The sequence below is a fragment of the Myxocyprinus asiaticus genome, chromosome 40 (genome assembly GCF_019703515.2).
Source record: "Myxocyprinus asiaticus isolate MX2 ecotype Aquarium Trade chromosome 40, UBuf_Myxa_2, whole genome shotgun sequence".
NCBI lineage: Eukaryota > Metazoa > Chordata > Actinopteri > Cypriniformes > Catostomidae > Myxocyprinus > Myxocyprinus asiaticus.
In genome coordinates, this window is record NC_059383.1 from 36,632,829 (window position 1) to 36,658,962 (window position 26,134).

The 26,134-nt window shown below is 38.7% G+C and overlaps 1 protein-coding gene across 3 annotated transcripts in view; it reads right to left on the reverse strand.

Moving 5' to 3' along the window:
- LOC127430473 (protein Shroom3-like) overlaps positions 1–26,134 on the reverse strand; it is a 108,815-nt gene that overhangs the window by 43,112 nt on the left and 39,569 nt on the right. For 2 of the 3 annotated variants that reach the window (XM_051680271.1, XM_051680270.1), the window contains one exon: positions 8,269–8,367. In XM_051680271.1, coding sequence (XP_051536231.1) covers positions 8,269–8,367 — 99 coding nt within the window. Of the gene's footprint in view, positions 1–8,268; positions 8,368–17,255; positions 17,318–26,134 lie in introns of those variants that run through there. The other variant, XM_051680272.1, reaches the window with a different exon arrangement.

The following is a 26,134-nucleotide window of genomic DNA, read 5'->3' on the forward strand; positions in this document are numbered from 1 at the left end:
GTCAATCTGTGCATCTTATTATGCGGCTCGTTGTGCATGACACCACGGACACTCCGCATATGGAGGCTCATGCTACTCTCCGCGATCCACACACAACTTACCACGCACCCCATTGAGAGCGAGAACCACTAATCGCGACCATGAGGAGGTTACCCCATGTGACTCTACCTTCCCTAGCAACCGGGCCAATTTGGTTGCTTAGGAGACATGGCTGGAGTCACTCAGCACACTCATTCGTATTCAAACTCGCAACTCCAGGAGTGGTAGTCAGCGTCAATACTTGCTGAGCTACCTAGGCACCCAATAAAATTCTTTAATATACAATATAAATACTCAAAGTTTAAATTAGTGGTGCACCGATCAGGAAATTTGAGGCTGATGCTGATCACCAATTTTTTAAACACTGGGATCGGCCGATATCAATCCAATCACCCATTTTTATTTTTGAAGTTATATGCTGCAGTTATATGTTTATGCCCCACACTGTAAAATTACATTCAATTTACATTAATTGTGAAATGCTAACATTTATTTGAATTAAAAACAGTTATGAATAGTTCTGTTGTCACAATCAAATGTTATTGTGACATACTGGCAACTAGTAAACACCATGAGAACATCACACACAGCAGAGATACATTCATAAATAAGAGAGATATTTCCATTTCAAGCTCATAAACTGCTTTAGTGAGAAATTATTAGTATCTATCCCTGCAATCCAAAGGGATAAAGGGCACTTTGAAGGGAGAACATTCATGATAATCATGCTGTTAGATTGCTTCAAACTGAATTACTAATAAAAATGACTTAACAAGTGAGTTCCGAATTACCCTTATTTTTGAGCACATACCTTTTAGCTCTCCAAATCTCTAACAGTGGATGGAAAAGTCTTCGAAGGGAATAGAGCAAGGGGTGATCACTTCTGAATGGAATGCACTCTATGATTTGTTTACAGTCTTGTCCTTTTGTTATAACACAAATCACTAATTAGACTATTAAGCAACTGCGTGAAAACACGGTGCCATTATTTATGATTAAACTGTTATTAGTGGTACTGAGACAAACATATACTGTATCTGATTTAAATTGGGGTTCTTTCAAAATAGCACTGGGATAAGTGATGATGAGAGATAGAGTGCACCTGGAGTGAAAAAGTGAAAACTGAAAGCACACATAATCGCTCAATCTCTTCCTAACGCTCAACACACTGTCTGAATGCCATGACTCATGCAACATCAAGATAACTCAGATTTGTATTTGCATGTTTATTTGTTGTTTAATTCGTTTTTATACCCATTTGCGGTCTCTTTATCCTCTCTTTGCTCACTGTACTGCCAGTCAGAATTACTACTACAGTGACTCTTAAAAATTAGCAACTTAATATTCATACACATTTTTAAATCAAACTGGCATATTAATCTAAATTACAGCATGTCTGAAGTGTAAATTCACGAATGCTTAATTATTTGCCAATAACTCACCCTCCAAAGGCTGCAATGTCATAGTTCAAGGGCTGAGAAGTGCTCATTCATTAGAGTGGCAGTGTATATGTGATTTCGTGCATGCAGCAATTAAAAAAAAGATTGGCCCTGAGTCTAGTCACTATTGGTCGATTGCCGATCACAGCTTTAAGATGAAGATCAGCCGATCGATCGGTTTAACCTTAGTTTAAATAATACGTTTTTCATATACCTTTCTCTATAAGGAAACATCACAGACAAATAAGCCTTCAAAAATAGGGGGCTACATTCAGACTGATCAGATTCAGAACATGCAATAGAACTGAACAGAACATGTCCTGAAAAAGTATGTAAAAGTGTACATATATATACAGTACTGTGCAAAAGTCTTAGGCAAATAAGATGTTTCACAAAAGCATTTGTCTTAAGATGGTTATTTATATCTTCAGCTTTAGTGTGTCAATAGGAAATATAAATTTTAGACTCCCAAACATTACTTTTGCAAAAGAAAAGATTAGAATAGAAGAACAAGGAGCCCTGCAACAGATGGCATGGCCCCCACAAAGCCCCCCACTGAACATCATGTCAGTCTGAGACATAAAAAGACAGAAGCAATTGAGACAGCCGAAATATATAGAAGAACTGTGGTGAATTCTCCAAGAAGCTTGGAACATCCTATCTGCCAACAGCCAAGAAAACTGTGTCCAGGACTACCTAAGAGAATTGGTGCTGTTTTAAAGGCAAAGGTGGTCAACACCGAATATTGATTTAGCTTTTTTATGTTTACTGGACTTTGTATGACATTAAGTGATAAATGAAAACTATTTATGTCATTATTTTTGAAGACATCCTCACTATGCAACATTTTTCACAAGTGCCTAAAACTTTTGCACAGTACTAAATATATATATATATATATATATATATATATATATATATATATTATAATTTGCTTGTCATTATTATAATGGCATTTAAAAAAATATAAAATTCTACATTTGTTCAATTATTATTATTATATCATAAAATTGTTTATATAATAATGATAAGAGCTGTCAATGTTTGAAATAATGTGTTCAATTCTCAAGTAATAACATGAGTTTACATTCATTTGTAACAAGCCCTAAAATGGTACTGTCACTTTAAGAGTTCAAAGAGCATCTCATAGACTCACAATGTTCCAATTTGTTAATGACAGAGAAGTTTCTAATTTGTTTGTCATATCTGTGCTGTTAGATTAAAAATAATATTTCTTTTTACTTTTTAATCTGGCTGTAAAGAACAGAAATAATTTTATAAGACACTTCATTCATTATTCAATGAAAGTGGTGTGCGGGATCTCATCTTTAATGGACACACATTACACGGAAATGGTCCATTATAATTTAAATAATTTTTCAACAAAACAAGGCAATTTTACAGGTAATCCAGTCCTTAAATTTATAAAAGCTAAATTTAAACACTTTAAGTACTTCACTTGTGTGAACCTTGTAAACAGTGTAGGAAAAAAGCACTAGAGAGATTATGATGTTTGACAGTCATTTAATTTATGATCACATGGACAAAAATTTTGCAAAGTTTTGCCTCGATATGATTTGCGATATATTGAAATTCAATATATGTTCTCATCCCTAGCCAATTCTCTTACTTTCAAAATGTCAGATTCTAAAACATTGAGTTGTCTCTTTTGTGACATTTTGAGTGTATCGTGGGCATAACTGTTTAGTTTGTGCTTTACCATAATCCCACCTTGTTTGCATAGATTAAAATTAGTCTTTTCATTTCTGAAGTTTCTTTAAAATGTGCATCATTCAACAAAGCAGTGTCAAAATGCCAGCAAGCACTATTTGGCTTGACAGAATGTAAAAATCACTGTGCAAATGAATAATTATGATATGAGAAACTAGGGATATGAAACCATTTCTAAAAATATTGAGATGGTGCTTAAAACATTAAAACCTTTCTAGTCTTGCTAAAGACATTAAGGGCCGAAACATACTCTGCGCAAGTGTGTGAACGCAATCGCATCTTGCAATGCAAGCTCGATTTCACTCGTCATTGCATTCTGAAATGCATCAGACCGCAAGTCATAACCACATGCAACTACGCATTGCATTGTCAACATTGCCGCAAGGGGCGCTATAGCGAGATTAGTGTCAATTGTCCTCTTTTACAGTAAGTTTTCGCTTTCAGGTCAACTACTTTCATAGCAGAGCAAGAGTTTGAAGAGAATATTGCTGAGCAAGTAATTTAAAGTCAACATATTTAAAGCATCTTTACTGAAAAATAACACACACAGTTTAATGGCACAGACGAGCACTGACGTTTGTTCCTGCCAAGGTAACGCAACAATGCATATTAAGCATTTTCAACTTGATTGCGCATTGGCAATGTGGTGGCCAAGCACTCACATTTGTGTTCATGTACTTGTGTAGAGAATGTTTCAGGCTTAAAGGAATATTCCAGGTTCAATACAAGTTAAGCTCAGTTGACAGCATTTGTGGCATAATGTTGATTTCCACAAAAAATAATTTTGACTCATCATCGACTGAGCATTTCCAGGACCAATGCCCCATGATGGAGGTGGAGACATTGGTCCGGGTCCCTGACACGCCACAGGCCACCCCCGAGGAGCTTACCGGATACCTGTGAGTATTAATGGGGGTACATATCAAGCCTTGGTGGATTCAGGTTGTAATCAAATCTCCATTCACCAAAGCTTGGTTCAATCCGAGGATTTGGATACCAGCCGGAGGGTGAAGGTAAGGTGTGTGCACGGGGATATTCAAAATGACCCTGTAGTGATGGTCACTATACAATTTCGGGGTCAAAAGCATAGTGTCAAGGCCGCAGTTAGTCCCCGCTTCTCCCATCCACTAATTTTGGGTGCGAATTGGCCGGAATTTACAACTTTATTGAGAGGAATTTGTGTGGATGGGTCCTGTATCACAGTGTATCGGTGTAGTGTGCGATTCGCTGGCAGGGGAGGCGGTACCGGGGCCGTCTGCTTTCAGCTCCACATCGGGATGGCCCGTTTCTATTAGCCGGGCATTCGTGGGGATGTTTGCAGGAGGTGTGTGGCATGCCATGTATGTCAGCTGGTGAATCCTGTGGCCACCCCAAAAGCGCCATTGTGGCCCCTTCCACTGATCGAGGTCCCCTTTGAAGAATTGACCTGGACCTCGTCGGGCCGTTAGAGCGGGCGGCACGCGGGCATCACTTTGTGTTGGTTCTGGTGGACTATGCAATGCAATATCCGGAAGCAGTGCCTCTGCGCAACATCTCAGCATGAAGTGTTGCGGAGACACTCTTCAGAATAATCTCCTGAGTAGGGATTCCGAAATAAATCCTCACTGATCAGGGCACGATGCTTATGTCACGTACACTACGTGAACTGTTGAATTATTGGGGATTAAATCGATTTGGACCAGTGTTTACCACCCCCAAACGATCGGCTTCATCGAACAATTTAATCAGACATTAAAGAATATGATTCGTTAGTTCGTGCACAAAGACGCTCACAGTTGGGACAAGTGGCTTGAGCCCCAATTATTTGCAGTACGAGAGGTCCTGCAAGCCTCCACAAGGTTCTCCCCATTCGAATTATTGTACGGGCGTTGACAGCATGGCATGCTCGACGTCCGACGGGAATATTGGGAGGAGGGACCTTCAAACAGCAAAAACGAAATTCAATACGTTCTTGACCTGAGAGCAAAACTCCACACACTGGGGTAATTAACACAGGAGAATTTGCTCCAGGCTCAAGAAAGTCAAAGCCGGCTGTACAATAGGGGTTTACTCGGCTACGGGAATTTTCACTGGAAGATAAAGTTCTTGTATTGCTCCCTACATCGAGCTCTAAATTACTTGCCAAAAGGCAAGGACCCTTCGAGGTCACACAGCGAGTCGGGGAAATCGTTTATGAGGTTAAATGAACAGATGGAGGTGGAGCATGTCAGATTTACCACCTCAAACTCCTAAAACTGTGGAGAGAGGCAGTCCCCGTGACTTTGGCAATGGTGGTTCCAGAGAGGGAGGAGCTTGGAGGTGAACTTAAAAGCTACCGATCGAGTCACCCCGGTCACTTGCGGAGATCACCTCTCACTGTCACAAGTCACAGAGGTTGCCAGGTTGCAAGGACAATTCATCAACGTGTTCTCGCCTCTTCCCAGTCATACGAATCTAATAGAGCACCATCTCGAACGACCCCAGAGGTAATGGTAAGCAGTCGTCCCTATGGATTACCCGAGCACAAAAATAAAGAAGTGGTTCAGGAACAATTAAAGACCATGCTTGATATGTGGGTAACAGAAGAATCCCACAGTGACTGGGCCAGCCCGGTGGTACTGGTTCCGAAGAGTGATGGCACGGTCCGGTTCTTTGTGGATTATAGAAAAGTCAATGCTGTGTCTAAATTTGATGTGTACTCAATGCCTCGTATTGATGAACTGCTCGATCAGTTAGGTGCGGCTTGCTTTTATTTGACACTGGATTTAACGAAGGGATATTGGCAGATCCTCTTAACTAACATGTCCCGTGAAAAGACGGCATTTTCCACACCGTTCAGATTACACCAATTTGTGACGCTTCCGTTCGGTTTGTTCGGGGCCCCGGCTACGTTTCAGCTCATGGACCGAAACCCCAGACGGCACGCTGCTTATGCCGGCGGCGGCACCTGCAGCATCTGAGGGCTGTCCTGAGGTCGTTGAGATAAGCAGGACTCACGGTAAACCCAAAGAAGTGCGCAATTGGGCAGGTGGAAGTACGGTATCTAGGCTTCCACTTGGGGCACAAGCAGGTGTGGCCCTAAATTGATAAAACCGCAGCGATTGCAGCCTGCCCAAGACCTAAGACCAAAAAGGAGGTGAGACAGTTCCTGGGGCTGGCTGGCTATTATTGTAGGTTTGTGCCTAATTATTCGACCGTCACCAGCCTGCTGACTGATCTCACTAAAAAGTGGTCACCAGATCCAGTCCAGTGGACGGAGCCATGTCAGCAGTCATTCACGTGGGTGATAGCTGCACTTTGTGGTGGGCTGTTATTGCACTCTCCTGACTTTACTCTCCTTTTTATCTTGCAGACGAACGCGTCGGACGGGGTTGGGTGCGGTACTGTCCCAGATGGTGGAGGGGGAGGAGTGCCCCGTGCTGTACATAAGACAGAAACTCTCTCTGAGGGAGACTAGGTACAGCATGATAGAGAAGGAGTGTTTGGCCATCAAGTGGGCGGTCCTCACCCTCCGGTACTATCTGTTGGGGCGTGCTTTCACCCTCTGTTCGGAACACGCCCCACTACAGTGGCTCCATCGCATGAAGGATGCGACGCGCGGATCACCCATTGTTATCTGGCTCTCCAGCCTTTTAAGTTTGAGGTGGTCCACAGGCTGGGGGTGCAGATGGCTGTGGCAGGTTTCCTCTAGAAATGGGGAGGGGGAGTAAGTCACAGGCCGGATGGCTCCCCAGCCTGAGTTGGGCAATAGGGGTTTGTAGTGATGTGGGTGTGGCGGAGCGACGTCTGTGGAGAGTGAGGCCGGGAGAGGAAGAACGGTAAGGATTGACACCTGTGGGAAAATTATCTCTAACAGCTGTTCTGTGTTACATTGAGAGCTGGAGAGGGATAAAATGGGTGTCCAGACCTCCAAAGGAGAGAGAGAGATGCATGTGATCAGTGTGCTGACAAGCCATTAGTGTGTGTGTTGACGCTGAAAAGTGTAAAAATAAAGACTCACGTGGATTGTTCACCCGGCTCCCACTTCCTCCTTCAGAGAGAACTAAAGACCTTGTCACAGTTAGTAAGTGATTTTATCACACTAAAACCTTGTTAACATGCATATTGTTTATGTTTTGTGTTTTTTCACTTCCATTGTAAGTGCCCCACTGTAACCCAGATTTTTGCTTTTTTTTTTTTTTTTTTTTAAAGAGAAGAAGCAAGTCAAAATAAATTTTTGTGGTAATCAACATTATTCCACAGATGCTGTCCACTGAGCTTAACTTGTATTTATCCTGCAATATTCCTTGAAATAATCTTGAACGTGTCTATGTGCATTGCTTTAAAACCTGCTTAAAATTCCTCCAGATATCAAATAAATCATATGTTTCAATTCACTGAACAAGCCATCTATGAGAAGGCATATGATAATGTGATTTCTGTCAATATTTTGTTTCTGTACAATTAAAATCCCCACCCAGAAATACTCTTCACTATTGCATTCATCTAATGTAGCACCCAGAGTATTTAAAAAGATCATTCTTTCTGAAGAAAAACTAGCCAATTTATTTGCTTTGTCTACACTACTCAAGAACAAAATTGCATTGTCCATTCTTGATGCTGCTAACACACATTTTTGGCCAACTCCATCTCCTACGGACAAACTGCTGCCAGCATGCTCCCTGACAGTGAGAGCAAGAGAGGAGGAAGCGAAATAGAGAGAAAGAAAAAAGTAAAGGTCATTTTAAGACTTGGCAACTTGTACAACAGCATAATCTTCCTCTATTCCGCAGAAAGTCCCCTGTAACGTAAACAACTCAATAACAGAGACGGGATGCACTGACAGTCATTCTTATGTGACCAACAGGAAACCATAAACCTGAATCCACCACAGCATTTCCTCTTCCTGTAAGAGACTAATTCATTTCCTGTTTCTCGCGGAACACAAAAAATAAAAACGAGGTTCTGTTTCCTGAGAAACAGTTCAGATGAATGATCTTATGTATACAGATGCAAGCAGGCATAGCAAAACACATGGATTAACAGCAAGTTGAGCTTTTCACACACACACACACACACCCACACACACAAACACACACACCTGTTTTTAATGCGTAGCCTCACTCCTCCACTGCATCTGTTGTCTCTGGAAGGGCTGAGAGGATGTGATTCACAACAGCAAGGACCAGGACAACACTCCCTACAAACACACAGAAGTCTAAGTTAGGATTTTAGACTATATAAATCACACTTTGTATAAGGAAAAGAGTACTATCTCATTAAAAATGTACAGTAGCAAAAACAGTTTAATTGCACATTTCAAAGAGAGAGAGAGAGAGACAAAGAGAACAGAAATAAATTGTGACTTTTTGGAGCAATACACCTTAACTAACATTATAGTGGACTATAGTTGAAAATAAAATGTGACAAAATTGTATAATATAGCCCCTTTAAACTGCAATGCAGATGGGTTGTACAGTAAAGTTGCTAAATTAGGGTAAACTTGAAGAAACTAGTAAGCTTTTTTTTTTTTTACATAAAGTGGCGGGGGGGGGGGTGGGGGTGGTTAATGTTACCTTGTGGAACAAGTGTCTGTCGTTTGATGGTCTATTTTTTGGAATTTAGGGACTAAATGAAGTGAGATTGAGTGAGGATTGTGTGTATACTTGTGTATGATGACTCAACTCAAATCCCATGGTATTGTGGCTGTATTTGACAAAAGAGGCACCGGCTGGTCCATTCAAAACACATACACACATGCACATATGCAGGAGTTTCTCTGTTTCTCTTTTTACTCCAACTAAGCAATTTTGCCTTTGCTTAATGTTTCCTTTAAAAAAACGCAAATCTATTTGTTACAATACTTCAAAAATCAGGCTTCATTTTAAACTACAGAGCTCAAAGGCTTGCGAGCCATACACTTTGTGCTGCACAGACACTACTAATGAATGATTGCAAGTTAGCAAGGAGTCCCAAACAGACTGATCTCACAGTGAAATCAGAAACAGTAGGTTGACTTTCTTTAGCTAAAATCAGTCTGTGCCTACCGAAATTCAAAACACTGCCCCCAATGGCAAAAGCGGTGAGTGGCGTATGGGTGAAATGTCTACGGAGGGGCACCAAAAGCGAGTTGTTTTCAGCTGAACAGGCTGTAATACAGCCAAGAGGATATGCATACTTTAAAAGTTGTACCCCCCAACCTATACCTAAACCAAACCATCAGTGGAGTAAAATTGTAATGTGAAAAATGCAACCTCTAAATCGCATTTGTCACTGATTAAGGGAACGCGATTATTTCTTGGTTTCAACGTGGGATCCGACATTGGACCCAAACCCGGGTTTCCCTCGCTGCTGATGCAATGTGCATCCGGTCATGCCACAAGGAAATGTAAACATGCAGAAGCCAATGCAAAAATGTCTAATGGGAGATGCCGTTTGTCAGTGAGTCGGCATACTGTGGCCGATCCTAGGTACTGGAACTCTCGGAAAACAATATACTTCCCGTGTGATATACAGGAATTTTTTTATTTTTATTATTGAAACTGAAACATGAACGTACAACAACATTTTGTTTTTGCTTGACCATAACAAAAAAATCATTTCCTTCTTCCTTGTACAAAAGTAGCTAACGTAAGCCTAAGACAGTATCTTAGGCCACTGTTTCTGTCAACTTGATGTAGATATTTGGAGAATATTCTAATTTTAGGGAATATTTGGTTGGTGTCACAATTAAAGGGATAGTTCACTCAAACATAAAAATTCTCTCATCATTTACTCGCCCTCATGCCATCCCAGATGTGTATAAATTTTTTTTTCTTAACAAACCAAGATTTGTAGAAGAAAATTTCAGCTCTGTAGGTCCATTCAATGCAAGTGAATGGTGATCAGAATTTTGAAGCTCCAAAAATTACACAAAGGAAACATAAAAGTAATCCATACAACTCCAGAGGTTGAATCCATATCTCCAGAAGCGATATAATGGGTGTGGGTGAGAAACAGATCAATATTTAAGTCCTTTTTAACTATAAATTCTTCTCCCTGCCCAGTAGGTGGCGATATGCATGAAAAATGTGAATCGCCAAAAACAAAAGAACAACAACTCAGGAGAGAAAAGCTCTTAGGAGGGCTATTTGAAAGTGGAGATTTATAGAAAAAAGGACTTAAATATTGATCTGTTTCTTACCCACACCGATCACATTGCTTCTAAAGACATGGATTTAACCACTGGAGTCATATTGATTACGTTTATGCTGCCTTTATGTGCTTTTTGGAACTTCAAAGTTTTGGTCACCATTCACTTGCATTGTATGGACCTACAGAGCCGAGATATTGTTCTAACAATTTTAATTTGTGTTTTGCAGAAGAAAGAAAGTCATACACATCTGGGATGGCATGAGGGTGAGTAAATGATGAGAGAATTTTCATTTTCGGGTGAACTTTTCCTTTAAAGTCAGACAAGAGTAATTGTGTTTCTTTATTGCCACACAAACTGCAAGTACAAAAGCTTAGACGACAAAACAACAGCTAACAGCACTTACTCTATAGCAAACTGAGAAAGAAAAATGCTTGTAATATTGACACAGCATTCCAATAGTTATGAAATGTGTCATCACTCTGTTTTTAAAGGCCTTTTTAAAAGTTTTGTGACACAGCTAATAAAAAAACACACAAAAACATTAGAAAACAAACTTTTACTTGAAAGTGAATGGCCACTTGCATGTACCTCTCTCTTTGGCAAATTCTCTCTTTCTCTTTTAAAGCTGCTGTGATTTATCACTCTTTCTTTAGAAGGGTGGAATCAGTCCCGTCTGCTCTAGGCATACATCGAGTCTGAGCTGTTTTAAAGAGAAGACATTTTTGTAATATTATCCATTATTCATCACCTCAAGTGTCTTGTGAAATCTCCGAGTGCTTATTAGAGTGAGTTATCCAACATGGAGTCTGGAAATATCCTCTTTTAACAACGCATTAGATTTCCATAATTTAAAACCCAGTGTGTATGTATGTGGATATCGCTGAACTCTTCTGCTCAAATGCCCAAGCATTCCTCACATGCCTGCCCCCTGGAGAACCCTGATGGTCACCATAGAGACTGGACCACCTTGCAATTTCCTATAAACCCCACCTCCCTGCACCCCAAACCCCCAACGGTGCTATCGGATTCTCGCAGAATGCTGACTTTACTTAATACACTTGTATATTAAGGCAAGCATCACTATTACTACTGGTCCTATAAGTAGGTTTAGGGATATGAACAAACCCCTTACCCTAAGTATCAATTTTGGTGCATATTTGTTCAAATCGTGCAGCTTGTATTACTTTTATAAGCGATCCTCATAGAATCATGTTACTTTACTTAAATATTTGCAAAATTATTTTAAAGTGGCTTGTTGTACATATTGCAGCACTTTCCTGGTAAAATAAACACTAGAGGCGCAACCAAGGTTATTATCGTTAACTGAAACTGAAACTAAAACTGAAATGCAATTCCAAAAAATAACCTAGAAAAACTAAATTAAAACTTAAATTAAAATCTTCCAAAAAACTAAAACTAAACTGAAACTATCATGCATTGCTTCAAAACTAACTAAAACGAAATAGAAATTAATGGATATAGAATTTGTATCACATGTGTGCACATTCGGTTATGAGCTCAATGTTTCAAGATCAATGGATTAGTTTGTTTAAATCACATCATCCATTGCTGTTCAAAAAATAAAGGGATACATATCTCCACATTTGTAAGTCTTTCTTGGTTGTTTTTACCATGTTGTATGTCAGCATAGCTATACACTATGTAGACCTGAGTGTTATCTGGACTGGACAGGGAATAGTTTAATTTAAAGAACATTACACACAGTTGTCCCCTGCCAAGTCATTTACTCGTCTGTGTTAACTGAAATAGAAATAAAAATAAAAACGAATATATATTAGTATAACAAACACAGTTAGTAAAATAACTGAAACTAAACTAAATAATAATTTGAAATTGAAAACAAAATAAAAATGTAAACTAAATTAAAAACCCAAAACTAAAAGGAATTTTATTATATTTTACACAAATCACAAGTAAAATGGCAAATTATTAGTTCATACTTACTTTTCACCCTGTTCCTTTCACAATGCTATCTTCTGACATCAAAACATTTTTTGTTTAATGATAAAAAGGCAAATATCTATAAAACTAATATCATATACCATCTGCAAATATGCACATATCTCATTAAAACAGATGTAATAAACCAACCTCACACAACTTCAGCAGATGCAGCATCCTGTGGAGCACTCATAAATCTTTCTCTGAAGCACGTATTCTAACAGTCTCTCCTCAGCAGTTCCCTGTCACCTTTAACATTATTTTCTAATGATAAAAGGCAAATATCAATAAAACTTGTATTATATACCGTTTGAAAATATGCAGGTACCACGTTTAAACAGATGTAATTCATGAACCTCATGAAAATCCAGTGTTTCTCCCCGTCGAGCGCTCAAATATATTCCTCTGAAGCATGTATTCTATTAGCCAGAATCAAAAATTTCAGGATCAAAAGTTCCTCTGATAAATCATGACGGTCTGGCCTGTGACAATCCAAGCAGGCGATCCAGTTTAAACTGTCAGGAGACTGCTGCTGCTGCTCACGCTGGATCTGCACTAGCGCGTAAGTGCAACTTCAAGGCTGCGTCCGAAACCAGGAAAATGCTGCCTCCGGAGGCTGTATATGGAGGTAGGATGAAAATAAGGTGTTTTTCAAACTGTTCGGAGACCAGTTTCCTTAAGAGTTCCATTCATTCAAAACAGCTGTCAGTTAGGCCATTAACTGATCAGGCAGCAAAGTAGCAAGTCAGCTGCCTACGTTTTCGGATGTAGCCTAAAGTAAAAGCACTTTACGTGTGCTATGAGTAAATGTCTTATTCACTATGCATTGTATGTATAGTTGGTTTGATTTGGTATTTTTTGAGTAAATGCGATTGCTAATGTGGACATGCCATACATGATTGCTGGACTACTGTGTATACTGTTATTTCCTTCTTTGTTATATATGAACAATTTCTTCATGTGCAAATAATTTACAAAAATTTGATGACTAAACAGAAATCTGAAGAAACTGTTATATACCATTTAAAATATTTTTTTTTTGTGTATGAAATTGAGTAAATATAGTGCTAAATAAGAGTATTTTTTTATTTTTATTATTTATTTATTTTGCAATTTTATATCTGTTATTCACTATATTAAATTGCGTGATATATCAGCATTGTATCGGAGTATCGGCCACCCTACTCTCTGGCTATTGGCATCGGCCATCAAAAAACCCATAAACGACGACCACTATTTGCAACCCTCTTTGCAATGTATTATTATCTGGTTCACTGACTAAATGTTTTTACGAGTGTGATGAAGCATCATTTAGTTGCGTTTGACAGCGGTCTAGAGTTTGTGAGAACAATAATGTTATGATGGACCAAATATTTAAACTGGTTGCATAAAGTACTTTGTAAAGGCAAAATTTTCTGAATCAACTTTAAAATGCTTCTACCATTTCTATGACTGACGTTTTCATCTGTTTTGGTGCGTGTGTGTTTGACCAGCCGACATCAGTTACATGTAAATTATGTATATAAGTCGCTTCAGACTATTAGTCGCAGGACATTTCAGATGATTAAAAAAAAACGCATCTTATATTCCAGAAAATACAGAAACCTTAAAAATGAGAGAACATTGAACTCGCATTTCGCGCCACACAGTGGACATTTTACCTCGGAACTGCCGTGATACATGTAAGGAACCACGTAATATAATTTTGCAAAAATGTTGCCACATTCACATAATTTTTTTAGGAGATCAGGCAGAAGCGATCAGACTTACGATTTTTGTCTGGTGGACAATAAAATGGACGATTCATTCCCATTGACTTATAATGAAAGAGAGACCAGAGCCATATCAAGAGACCAGAATATCATGGAGACTTGGGCCAGTATGCAACCACTTAGGAACTACCCAGAATACCCTAGCAACCACCAACTAAAGTGCTAAAAACCACTCAGAACATCTTAGCAACCACATAACAATGCCCTGGTAACCCGCACAACACCCTAGCATTGTGTCAGCGAGTTCTGTAAACACCATTCTTATTTTCTTTAGATAATATAAAATTCTCGTTTCAAGTGTTTGGCAGATTACCGGGTAGAAATTGGTTCATGAGTGCTTTGCCTGCAAAAGTCCACTTTTTCTTCTGTATACGACGATGATGATTCTTAATAAACAGTTTAACTCAACTGGGAAAATTACTCTCACGGGTCTGTGAATGCTTTGGGAAACTCAAACTCTACGTTTCTGTTGTTGACGTCCCATGTATGTGTATGTAAATATTTCACGCCACCCACAGATTTGACCCTTAATTCACAGATCTGACTCTGTCTCTTGTTTAATTGCAGCTCAAGTGAAACAATCACAACCATAACATCAATCAGCCATGCAATAACAAATGCCAAGTATAGCTGAACTCTCCACAGAAAGCAGGATGAATAAATGCATTACTGTCCAGACGGATGATCACTGAGAGGAGCCAGAGAAGACAACCAGTGCTTTAACAATTCAGATGCTTGTGCTCATCTCTCATAAGATAGAAAGATCAGAGGTAATTAAAAATAAAGGTTCCAAAAAGCCCTGATGGGAGAATCATTTTAAGTACCATGGTTCTTTAGGGTCATTGCCCCCCTAGATTATCCTTGTAATATAAGCCTGTACAGCCAAAAACTCTTCTTAATAAAAAGAGAGTTCTTTATTGAACCTAAGAACCATTAAAGAACCTATATTTCAAGTGTGTACAGTTTGTGTCTTGAGTTTTACTTCCAGCTTACTCCATATCTCTCAGAGCTGTGGAGATCAAGGGGACGTTCCCTTTAAAAATGCCATTCTTAAACACACCCTTCACCAGCATTTAGACATTCAGTGAAAGTGTTTTAACATTAAACCAGCTTTGCCCACTACTGGAATGCTATTAACAGCCAAAAAAAGGAATGGCAGAGATTGTGAGCGAACCACAGTGAGAAAAAAATTTGTTTTGGTAGATGCCAAATCATCATGTAGAGAAAACTGAATGTAAGTAAATCAGACCGATAGAAAAGACAAACCAGCATTTAATAAGCTTTTTGTTTACTTTAATAATGCTTGTTATATTAGTGCTGTTCATGTTTCATTTGGTCTCGGACAGGCAAACATTATATTCTCTCCCAGATGGCGAGATTTGCATAGGCAAGCACCACTAGATTTTCTTCAGAAAATGTAAAAATCTATTATGGATTTGTAAGATCTTCCGGGCTGCTGAAAGACACCATATCAAGTTTGTCTCTCTGCATGCCTCGGTTCCTAAACACAACCCCCAAAAGAAAGAAAAACCAAAAGAGAGGAACCTGATATCAGAGGAAAACAGGATGAGACAAAATACTCTGGCTAATGAAGGGAACAAAGGGAGATAGATGGAAAAATAAGGGATAATAAAAACAACAGTAGAAATGTTTCTTTTTAAGTCGAATATTTCATTTGGAGATTAGCTGTTCTTTACACAAAAATGCTTAATAGCACTTGATGCCAAACCAAAACCACAACAAAGCTTTTCTAATAAATTAGGTGACAACCAAACACGCTGACCTTTTGAAACACACTATCCTGACTTTTCTGCATTCTGAATAAATAACTTTTTTCTGCCTCCCCTCTCCTTATTTTAGACTATTCAATTCTTCTATTTTACCTTCTCTCTCTCTCTCTCTTTCTCTCGTTTCTGTGTGAATGTGTTTACATTGTCTCAGTTTGTCATAAAGGCCTGAAACAACATACATTCATAAACACAATTCTCATTCCTTCATGCAAGATAGCAGTCTGTCTTCATCATACTGTGTTTGTTGTGTGTACTGTGTTGTTTATTTATGCGTTTATTGCATTGCAACGGCCCATAAAATCTCAACAGATAATAAACAGATAATAAAAGAGGTGCGAAATATCATCGACTCCAAAACGACGCAAGTATTTCACACCGATAACCTGAGCATGATAAACCAGACATTATTATATGTTACCTCATGCGCTCCAAGTGCACGTATGGAGACATGTGGCATTTGATAGGACTGATAGTGGAATTTTGTACAAGTCGCAATTTAAAGCAATATAGGAGATAGAGAATAAAACTAAATTATATAAACATTCAAATGTAAAATAATTTCTAATGTTGATGTGTATATTGTGGGAAAAGAATGTCTAAACAGGTTGCTAGAAGCTTAGATAAAAACTTGCTATCAGTGTTAATTAAACTTATTGGTCTATAAGATCCACACATATATGAATGTTTGCCTTTCTTTAATATAAGAGATATGTGTATATTGTGTAAATATATGTATTATGTATATTCTGCTCATAATTGTATTATGCCATTAATGGGATGTATACATACATAATACACATTTACACATTATACACAAAGTTAAAAATATAAAAATGTTCTATCTATCTGTTTGTCTTTCTGTCTGTCTGTACTTCAAACACAAACCATGAACAAGCCTTTTATTTGCATATGGAAACAAGGGGTTCATATGTAAATCTATGCAAAATTAGACAATCTCACACTTGCCATTCTCAAACCAATCAGAATATGTTCTCATTCACACATATAGGTAGTTGATAAATAATCGACGTTGTCTTTTCTAATATTTTAAGATTTTATATTACATTTCATATAAAGGCAAAAGCTAAAATGTAAAATGTAGCTTATTTAAAAAGTCCTGCTGTGTCTAATGAATTTTTAAAATTACAAATATTGCATGTAATCTCTCAACTATTAGGTCAGAAAACTGCAAAAATTTGAAACAATTTGTTTTGAAATAGTTTTAGATGATGTATAGACATGTCAGCTACCTATTTATATAACATCAAATAAGTCTTATTGTTTACATATATAATACTATATTCCAAACAAACATGCAGAAAGTTCATACAAACACAGAAAACTGCATGAATGCAAACAACTTCCTGTTATAAATGTCTCTAGTGGTGTGTGTGTGTTTGTGTGTATATGTGTGTGTGAATGGACTTACCTGACTTGTTGATGAGGTGTCAATGTGACTAGAATTTTTTATTTTTTGAACCCAAAGTCTCAGTCCATACAGAACATTAAACAAACCTGCAGTTAAACATTCAAGCACTGGGACATATATCCAACTTCATTCATTAGATATAAAAGCGCAAACTCGCACTCAACATTAGGAAGGACTGACTTCACACTGACAGGGAAAGACCAACATCTCTCTGTCTCTCAATCGCTCTTAAAAACTGGCGATACATCAGATGCAAAAAAAAGAAAAGAGGTCAAATTACTGCCGTGCTCTCAGCCAATAAGAGGAGCCGCAGGGCTCAATGGAAGCCACAGCGATGATGTCACAGAGCAGGTTCCTCTTGTCCTGACTTTAGGCAAAAAATCTCGGTCTTTCTTTCTCTTCTTTTGTTCTGCCGCTTTCTCTTCTTTCTGTTTTCTTCATTTATGCTTGGGTTAATGCAATTTAAATATTTTTACCTGCTGTGACTCAGCGACTTTATCATTAGAGTTCATGTCCTCGGTTTCACCCACCATAATAGTTTCACAGACAAGTAAAAAAAAGAGACTCTTTTTCTTCTCCTACAAAGAAACAATATTACAGGATGACCAAATCCAAGACTTCTGCTTAAATCTTCTGCTTCTCAGATTTTTCTGCAGAGAAAAAGTTATCTCATATCTTTCCTTTAGAGTATCAGAAGACAAGAGCCTCTGAGCAGTCTCTAACTTTGCTATGATTACTTAGGATACCAAAAAGTCAATATGAACTCAAAACTGATCAAATTCTTCTTTCAAGACGATCTGAGCTAATAAATTATAGAACTCTATACTCTTATCGTACATCAACTGTCTCATTTGTGTCTATTTTTATGTGTGGCAGAAAATGCTGTTGGATTGCTCTAACAGGTGGAAATAAGGAATTCTGGTCCTATTCCACGCCTGCCTTGAATCCTACACCCCGCATCTACATGTGTGTGATCTGACCATCACCATAGAAACATAGAAACATCAAACACAACAATGCATTCAAGACAGACCAGGGGGATGGGGTCATCTACAGATTGTGTCTACAGTCTCTGTATTCTCTTCACAAAATGGCAAGAAACAGTTTTACTCTATAACGATCTCAGCAGGATTGGTGGAAAGGCTAAAATAAGCAATGAACAATGAAAAATAGAGCCTGATCGCATGATCACACAGGAGGTCGGCATGTTGTTTATGATACTTGCGGTACCCTAAGATTGGCCACATTATGCCGACTCACTGACAAGTGCCGTCTCCCATTAAATATGTTTGCATCGGCTCCAGCTTGTTTACATTCTCCAGTGGCATGACTGGAAGCATGTCACATAAGCAGTGTGTGAGATCCAGCTTCGGATACCGCGTTGAAACCACGAAGTAATCATGTTTGCATAATTGGGGATGATTCTGAGGTTACATTTTCCCCTCTAACATTACATTTTTAATCCACTGACGATTAGGTTTAGGTTTGGGATTTGGGCTGGGGGATACAATTTATAGAACATGCATTCCTCTTCACTGTATTACTGCCTGTTCTGCTGAAAACAACTCCCAACTTGATTTCAGCACCCCTCCATGGACATTTTGCATGCTAAATGGAGCTCACACGTGCCCATACTCCCAACAACACTTATCACTTTGGCCACTGGGGCAGTGTTTCGAATTTCTATAAGCACAGTCTGATTTTAGCTAAAGAAAAGTCTACCCACTGTTTCCGATTTCACGGTGAGATCAGTCTGGAAAATTATCTGACTGTGGCATCATTTTTGCATATGACATTACATGGCTTCTTACACGTATGTGCAGCAGTTCGGAGGTAAAATGTAAAAGCAAGTTAAAAGCAAGAAAAAGCAAGTTCAATTCTCTCACAAACAGCTGAGGATTTTAAGGTTGATGCTCTATTAAGTTTTAAAGCAACCATACCTACTAGTGCCTGACCGATATATCGGTTTATATATATGTATATTTACCGATATGCGGCGATATGAAAACTTTTTTCAGAACATATAATGCAGAAAACAATGATTTAAAATTGGTGTCATAGCATAGTTTGTCCAGCAGAGCATGCTCCGACTCCATTGTTTACAGAGCTGATGGTGGTTCTGCAGACAGGGCGGAGTTGAGCTGTGTGTCTTCAAGGTAAGTTGTTAACTAGTTTGTGAAATACATACTGGAAAGTTAATAAACAATGAACCCATCATTTTCCCTTTTCAATATTACTAATATATCGTTAACCCTGTCCCTGACAACCATGTCACTTTGCTATTGTTTGCTATGTTAGCCAGCTATAGTTTGTCAGTGCAGTCAGTAATGTAGCAGATACATCAGAGCATCTTTTTGCAGCTCAGCAGACAACGGTGCGGTGGTGGATTATGTCTGTTGAGTGTTGATTTCACACTATGTTATTACCTAGTTGGTGAGACACAATACTGGAAAGTAAAATAAACAACGTCCATCTTTTACTCTCCGTGACAACGAGCTTATAGCTAACTAGCTAATCACATACCTACTTTCATTGTTGTCAGCTGAGAGGAAGCTAATGAGTAAACATGCATTCACCAAACTGTTTTGTTCAGGATTAACAGTTTGGTACCCCCTTCAACCGAACAATTCTAGTCATTGCATTTATAAAATTTAATATTTAAAAGTCTGGTTTTCCACTGTTTAAAGTTTCCCCAGCAGAATACGGTGAAACACCGCTGCTGCTGTTTATCTCTTGACTCGGCAGTTTTAATATAGTCAGCATTTGACTGATACTAAACAGTACTGGTGTTTATTTAGCTATTTATTGTATTTTTATTTATTCTTTATTTTAAGGGTCAGCATTTGACTGATACTAAACAGTACTGATGTTTATTTAGCTATTTATTGTATTTTTATTTATTCTTTATTTAAATGGTCAGCATTTGACTGATACTAAACAGTACTGATGTTTATTTAGCTATTTATTTTATTTTTTTATTTATTCTTTATTTTAATGGTCAGCATTTGACTGATACCAAACAGTAATACTGATGTTTATTTAACTATTTATTTAATTTGTATTTATTCTTTATTTAAATGGTCAGCATTTGACTGATACTAAACAGTACTGATGTTTATTTAGATATTTATTAATTTTTTTATTTATTCTTTATTTTAATGGTCAGCATTTGACTGATACTAAACAGTACTGATGTTTATTTAGCTATTTATTTTATTTTTATTTATTCTTTATTTTAATAGTCAGCATTTGACTGATACTAAACAGTACTGATGTTTATTTAGCTATTTATTTTATTTTTTTATTTATTCTTTATTTTAATGGTCAGCATTTGACTGATACCAAACAGTAATACTGATGTTTATTTAGCTGTTTATTTTATTTTTATTTATTCTTTATTTTAATGATCAGCATTTGACTGATATTGAACAGTAATACTGATGTTTATTTAGCTTTTTATTTTTATTTATTCTTTATTTAAATGGTCAGCATTTGACTGATACTAAACAGTTCTGATGTTTATTTAGCTTTTTATTGTATTTTTTATTTATTCTTTATTTTAATGGTCAGCAATTGACTTATACTAAACATACAGTACTGATGTTTATTTAGCTTTTTATTGTATTTTTTATTTATTCTTTATTTTGATTGTCAGCAATTGACTTATACTAAATATACAGTACTGATATTTATTAAGCTTTTTATTGTATTTTTATTTATTCTTTATTTTCTCAGTGTTCATTTCTAGAATTTGTTGACAATGCATAATTATAATGTCAAATATTCTTTGATAAAATATTTCTTTAAGAAAGCAGCCTTCTGAGTACCTTTGCATAGTCATATCGGTGCAAAACTGGTGAAAAATCCATGTAGAAAAGGTCTGTTTTCATTCCAGCTCAAAAATTAACTATATCAGCCACCATATCGGTAATCGGTGAATTTTCCCTCTCTAAAATCGGTAGCGGTATCGGTCTCAAAAATCCCATATCGGTCGGGCTCTAATACCTACCTCCTTACCCTAAACCTTCAACCAAAATCTTAAGTGATAGTGTTATAAAAAGAAAATGTGACATGTAAAATGCAATTGCTGAAGCAACTACAGTGCATCCGGAAAGTATTCACAGCACTTCACTTTTTCCACATTTTGTTATGTTACAGCCTTATTCCAAAATGGATTAAATTCATTATTTTCCTCAAAATTCTACAAACAATACCCCATAATGACAATGTGAAAGAAATTTGTTTGAAATCTTTGCAAATTTATTAAAAATAAAAAACAGAAAAAAAAAGAAAAAAAAAAAATCACATGTACATAAGTATTCACAGCCTTTGCTCAATACTTTGTTGAAGCACCTTTGGCACCAATTACAGCCTCAAGTCTTTTTGAGTATGATGCTACAAGCTTGGCACACCTATTTTTGGGCAGTTTCTCCCATTCTTCTTTGCAGGACCTCTCAAGCTCCATCAAGTTGGATGGGGAGCGTCGGTGCACTGCCATTTTCAGATCTCTCCAGAGATGTTCAATCGGGTTCAAGTCTGGGCTCTGGCTGGGCCACTCAAGGACATTTACAGAGTTGTCCCGGAGCCACTCCTTTGTTATCTTGGCTGTGTGCTTAGGGTCGTTGTGCTGTTGGAAGATGAACCTACGCCCCAGTCTGAGGTCCAGAGTGCTCTGGAGCAGGTTTTCATCAAGGATGTCTCTGTACATTGCTGCATTCATCTTTCCCTCGATCCTGATTAGTCTCCCAGTTCCTGCCACTGAAAAACATCCCCACAGCATGATGCTGCCACCACCATGCTTCACTGTAGGGATGGTATTGGCCAGGTGATGAGCGGTGCCTGGTTTCCTCCAGACATGACGCTTGCCATTCAGGCCAAAGAGTTCAATCTTTGTTTCTCATGGTCTGAGTGTCCTTCAGGTGCCTTTTGGCAAACTCCAGGCAGGCTGTCATGTGCCTTTTACTGAGGAGTGGCTTCCGTCTGGCCACTCTACCATACAAGCCTGATTGGTGGAGTGCTGCAGAGATGGTTGTTCTTCTGGAAGTTTCTCCTCTCTCCACAGAGAAATCTGGAGCTTTGTCAGAGTGACCATCGGGTTCTTGGTCACCTCCCTGACTATGGCCCTTCTCCCCCGATCACTCAGTTTGGCCAGGCGGCCAGCTCTAGGAAGAGTCCTGGTGGTTCCAAACTTCCATTTATGGATGATGTACATGTGATTTTTTTCGTTTTTTATTTTTAATAAATTTGCAAAGATTTTAAACAAACTTCTTCCACGTTGTCATTATGGGGTATTGTTTGTAGAATTTTGAGGAAAATAATGAATTTAATCCATTTTGGAATAAGGCTGTAACATAACAAAATTTGGAAAAAGTGAAGCGCTGTGAATACTTTCCGGATGCACTGTATGCCATATTATGGTGCTTGTATGACACTTTCGGCTCACGTGTCGACCTGCATGCTCTTCAGGAATCATACAGACTGATCACACAGTGAAATAAAAAAATAGTAAGTTGACTTTTCTTTATTAAAATTGGTTTGTGCTTACCAAAATTCAAAACAATGCCCCCAGTGGCCAAATTGGTAAGTGTTGTTGGACGTGTTGGCACTTGTGAGTTGCATTTTCTGGATGAAACCCCACGAAGGGGCGCCAAAATAGAGCTGTGTAGCGAGTAGTTTTCAGCTGTTCAGGCTGTATTACAGTGAAGAGAAATGCATATTTTATAAACTGAATCCCTCAACCCAAACCTAACCATCACTGGAGTAAAAATGTAATGTTAGAGGGAAAAATGTAACCTCCAAACCGCACTCATCAATGATTATGCGAACGTGATTACTTCCTGGTTTCAATGTAGAATCCGAACCCGGGTCTTTCCACTCCCGATTGTGCAACAAGGGAAGACTGGAGCTGATGCAAAAATGTCTGATAGCAGATGCTGCTTGTCAGTAAGTCACCATAATGTGGAACTCTCGGAAAAAACACACCGATCTATTGTGCGATCACACTGACTCATACCCCAGTCCTTTGCATTGCATGTGCAACTGTCTATCAGTTGAGCTCCCTCGCAATTTGATCACGATTCATGTTTAAATGAGTTTGTAAATGTAGTTGGTTGTGTTATGCAAACATTAAAATCTATAGCCATACAAGTAAAAATGTCATAAGATAACACTGTGTGAGGAACAAGTGTTTATGAACTGATAATCTGCTGCTTTACTGGTGATTCGTGTGAAAGCGAATAAAATGAATTGTTGTTGTAGCATCTCTAGTGTTCATTTTACCAGCAAACTGCCGCGATATGTACAACAAGCCACGTAAAAATCAATTTGCAAAAATGTATTGTAGGTATAGTAATGTGATTATGAGACCAGGTTGATGTTGCGTTTTCAGTGAAGATACTTTAGGTTGTAAAATTTACATGCTGCTGCTAATTTAGCACATTTTATCAGGCCTAAGAGTGGTACCATTATCACACAAAAACACAATAAGTAAACAAACAAACAGCCAATGCCTTGTGCAAACCCACAACCATTGGACTCAATTAGAGCTGCAAATTCTCTGAAAGGCTACACAGCAAACACTGTTTGTTTAATGCAGAAGTCAATCTCTCTCTCTTTCTCGCTCCCCCTCTATCTCTCTCTTTGTTTTGTGTTCTGGCAAAGTGCACCAAAACATGTTATGCAACATTACAACCAGTATTACTGCCATAATAATATGATCCATATTCATGTGTTGATATAAACAAAGCAAATGTGTCCCTGCAATCTAATTATCTAACCAACCCATAATAAACCAGTCTATCTAAGTGTGTGATCAGTTTCAGGTGTGCAGTAAAGTTTAGATATCTAAATCTGCAGTCAGATCCATGTTTGTGGTCTGGTAGAACCCTCAACTACTGCATTATGTCTCTGTGGGTATTTACACTAGGTCACTTCATGCGTTTTAACTGATCAGATCACTATCCAAACATAAATGCCCTCCAAGACGCATAAGAGATCACTCAAATGCAATCCAATCACTCAGGAGGTGGTTTTAGACTACAAGATGCGACTCAGCCAAGTGTAAATGCATCTTGTTCAGGCAACAGGCCACGTAAATTCCTCCCAAATGGAACTATATAGGAATTAGGGAGCCCAAAAGTGACAATGAAAATGCTAAAAATTTTAGACACATCAAGTGCATAATGGAAGTGGACAGGAATAGTAGATTAATATCCATTTTGCAGAAACACATATATGTTGCCAAGTGTAAATGGAATGTGCATACCCAATGAGACATTAACCTGACAGACTGTAAATAGGCGCTTATTAAAGCATAACCATATGTGCAAATATTTAATTAAACACTAAGAGGACACAATTAAATCCTACTTCACTTCGGCCTGACACTCAACGCTGGACAGGTGAGATAACGAACAGGGCCGGGTCACAAACACACACAGAGCAGCAGTGTGTCTGGGGCAGTCAGGAAGCATTTATTCAGTGAGTTCAGAGAGAGAACAAATTGTGTTACCTTGAACTTCATCTTAAGAAAACAGAGAGAGAGAGAGAGAGAGAGAGAGAGAGAGAGAGAGGAACGGGCAGGTGTTATGCGGAGGCTCTTGGCACATAAGCATCATTTAACAAGACATTGTTAAATATTTACAGCATTCCAGAAAGTCACGTTGGGACTGACTATCTGTTCTTGTCAAAAGAACAGTTGCTCTCTCTCTCTCACTCCCCATCATAAAGCAGGTGAAGGATAAGATGAGTGTGTTTTAATCAAAAAAGAGGGAGAGAGAGAATTTGTTTGGAAGAAAGTGTGAACCTGACAGCTAAAGGTTTCACCCAAGATACTGAGTGCTGGACACACACAAGACCAAAGCAAAAAAGGAGGTTCTCTTTTGGTCGACTCATTCAACATATCACTATGGGGCACGCCTCTTGCATAATCATCCATGAAGCCCTGCTAGCCTGTGTACCAGGGAAGCCCGACCCCTTTCCTATATAATCATTAGCACTTACCCAAAATGGCAACCTACATATCTACAAATCGCGGCATCCACTGCGAGCCCTTTTCAGTGTGCACTTACGGTTTATAGATTTGGCTGGATTCAACTGTCTACGCACTGAGTTACCACTCAGTTAAGGACATAGAGCCAAAGTGAACCAAGTCATACTGAGAAATTTAAAAAAACAACTGTCTGTTCGACTTACCAGTTGAACATGGCTTCCCCTAGGCCTGGCAAGACCAAGCTGCCTCTTGCCATTGCCCAGGAGCGTGCAGATTTTCTATTTCATCTAGAGATCCGCACGGTATGTGTCCAGCTTGCCTGGGCATTGAGCATGCCAGGGCAGCATTAATGACACCGATCTCTTGTAGAGATTGCAGTAGACTCTCTCCAGGAATCCTGCGCAGGAGAGCGCGGTTTGTCCAGGAGCACTGTCAAGATCCTTTACAGAGAGATGACATGTCTACATCTGTGGGAACCTCACCTCCAAGGCGGAGCTGGGCTGACAAGCTTACTCCTTCAGATGAGCTTGAAGACCCTGTTGGCTTCAATATGGAAATCGAACAGTTCCCAGGAGTCCCATTGAACGAGGACTTGGTTTCCATCACTGCTTCGGGAGGGCTTTCGGATGATGGCAATGATTTCGATATCAAGGAGCCGTTTGTGTCTCAAGCGGTGCCACCTGGAAACCCTACCAGGTCGGATGAACAGCCATCAGCAGCGGTGAATGCAACCCTGCATGAGCCTCATGCAGGGTTGCATTCCCCTCTGCTGATAGCTGTTCGTCCGGGCGGGTTTCCAGGGCAGTGGCTAGACTGGGTGTCGAGTGGCCGGCGGCTCTCCCTGCTGCTAAACGCTCAAGACTTGATGGTAAATTCCTCTTCCCCACCA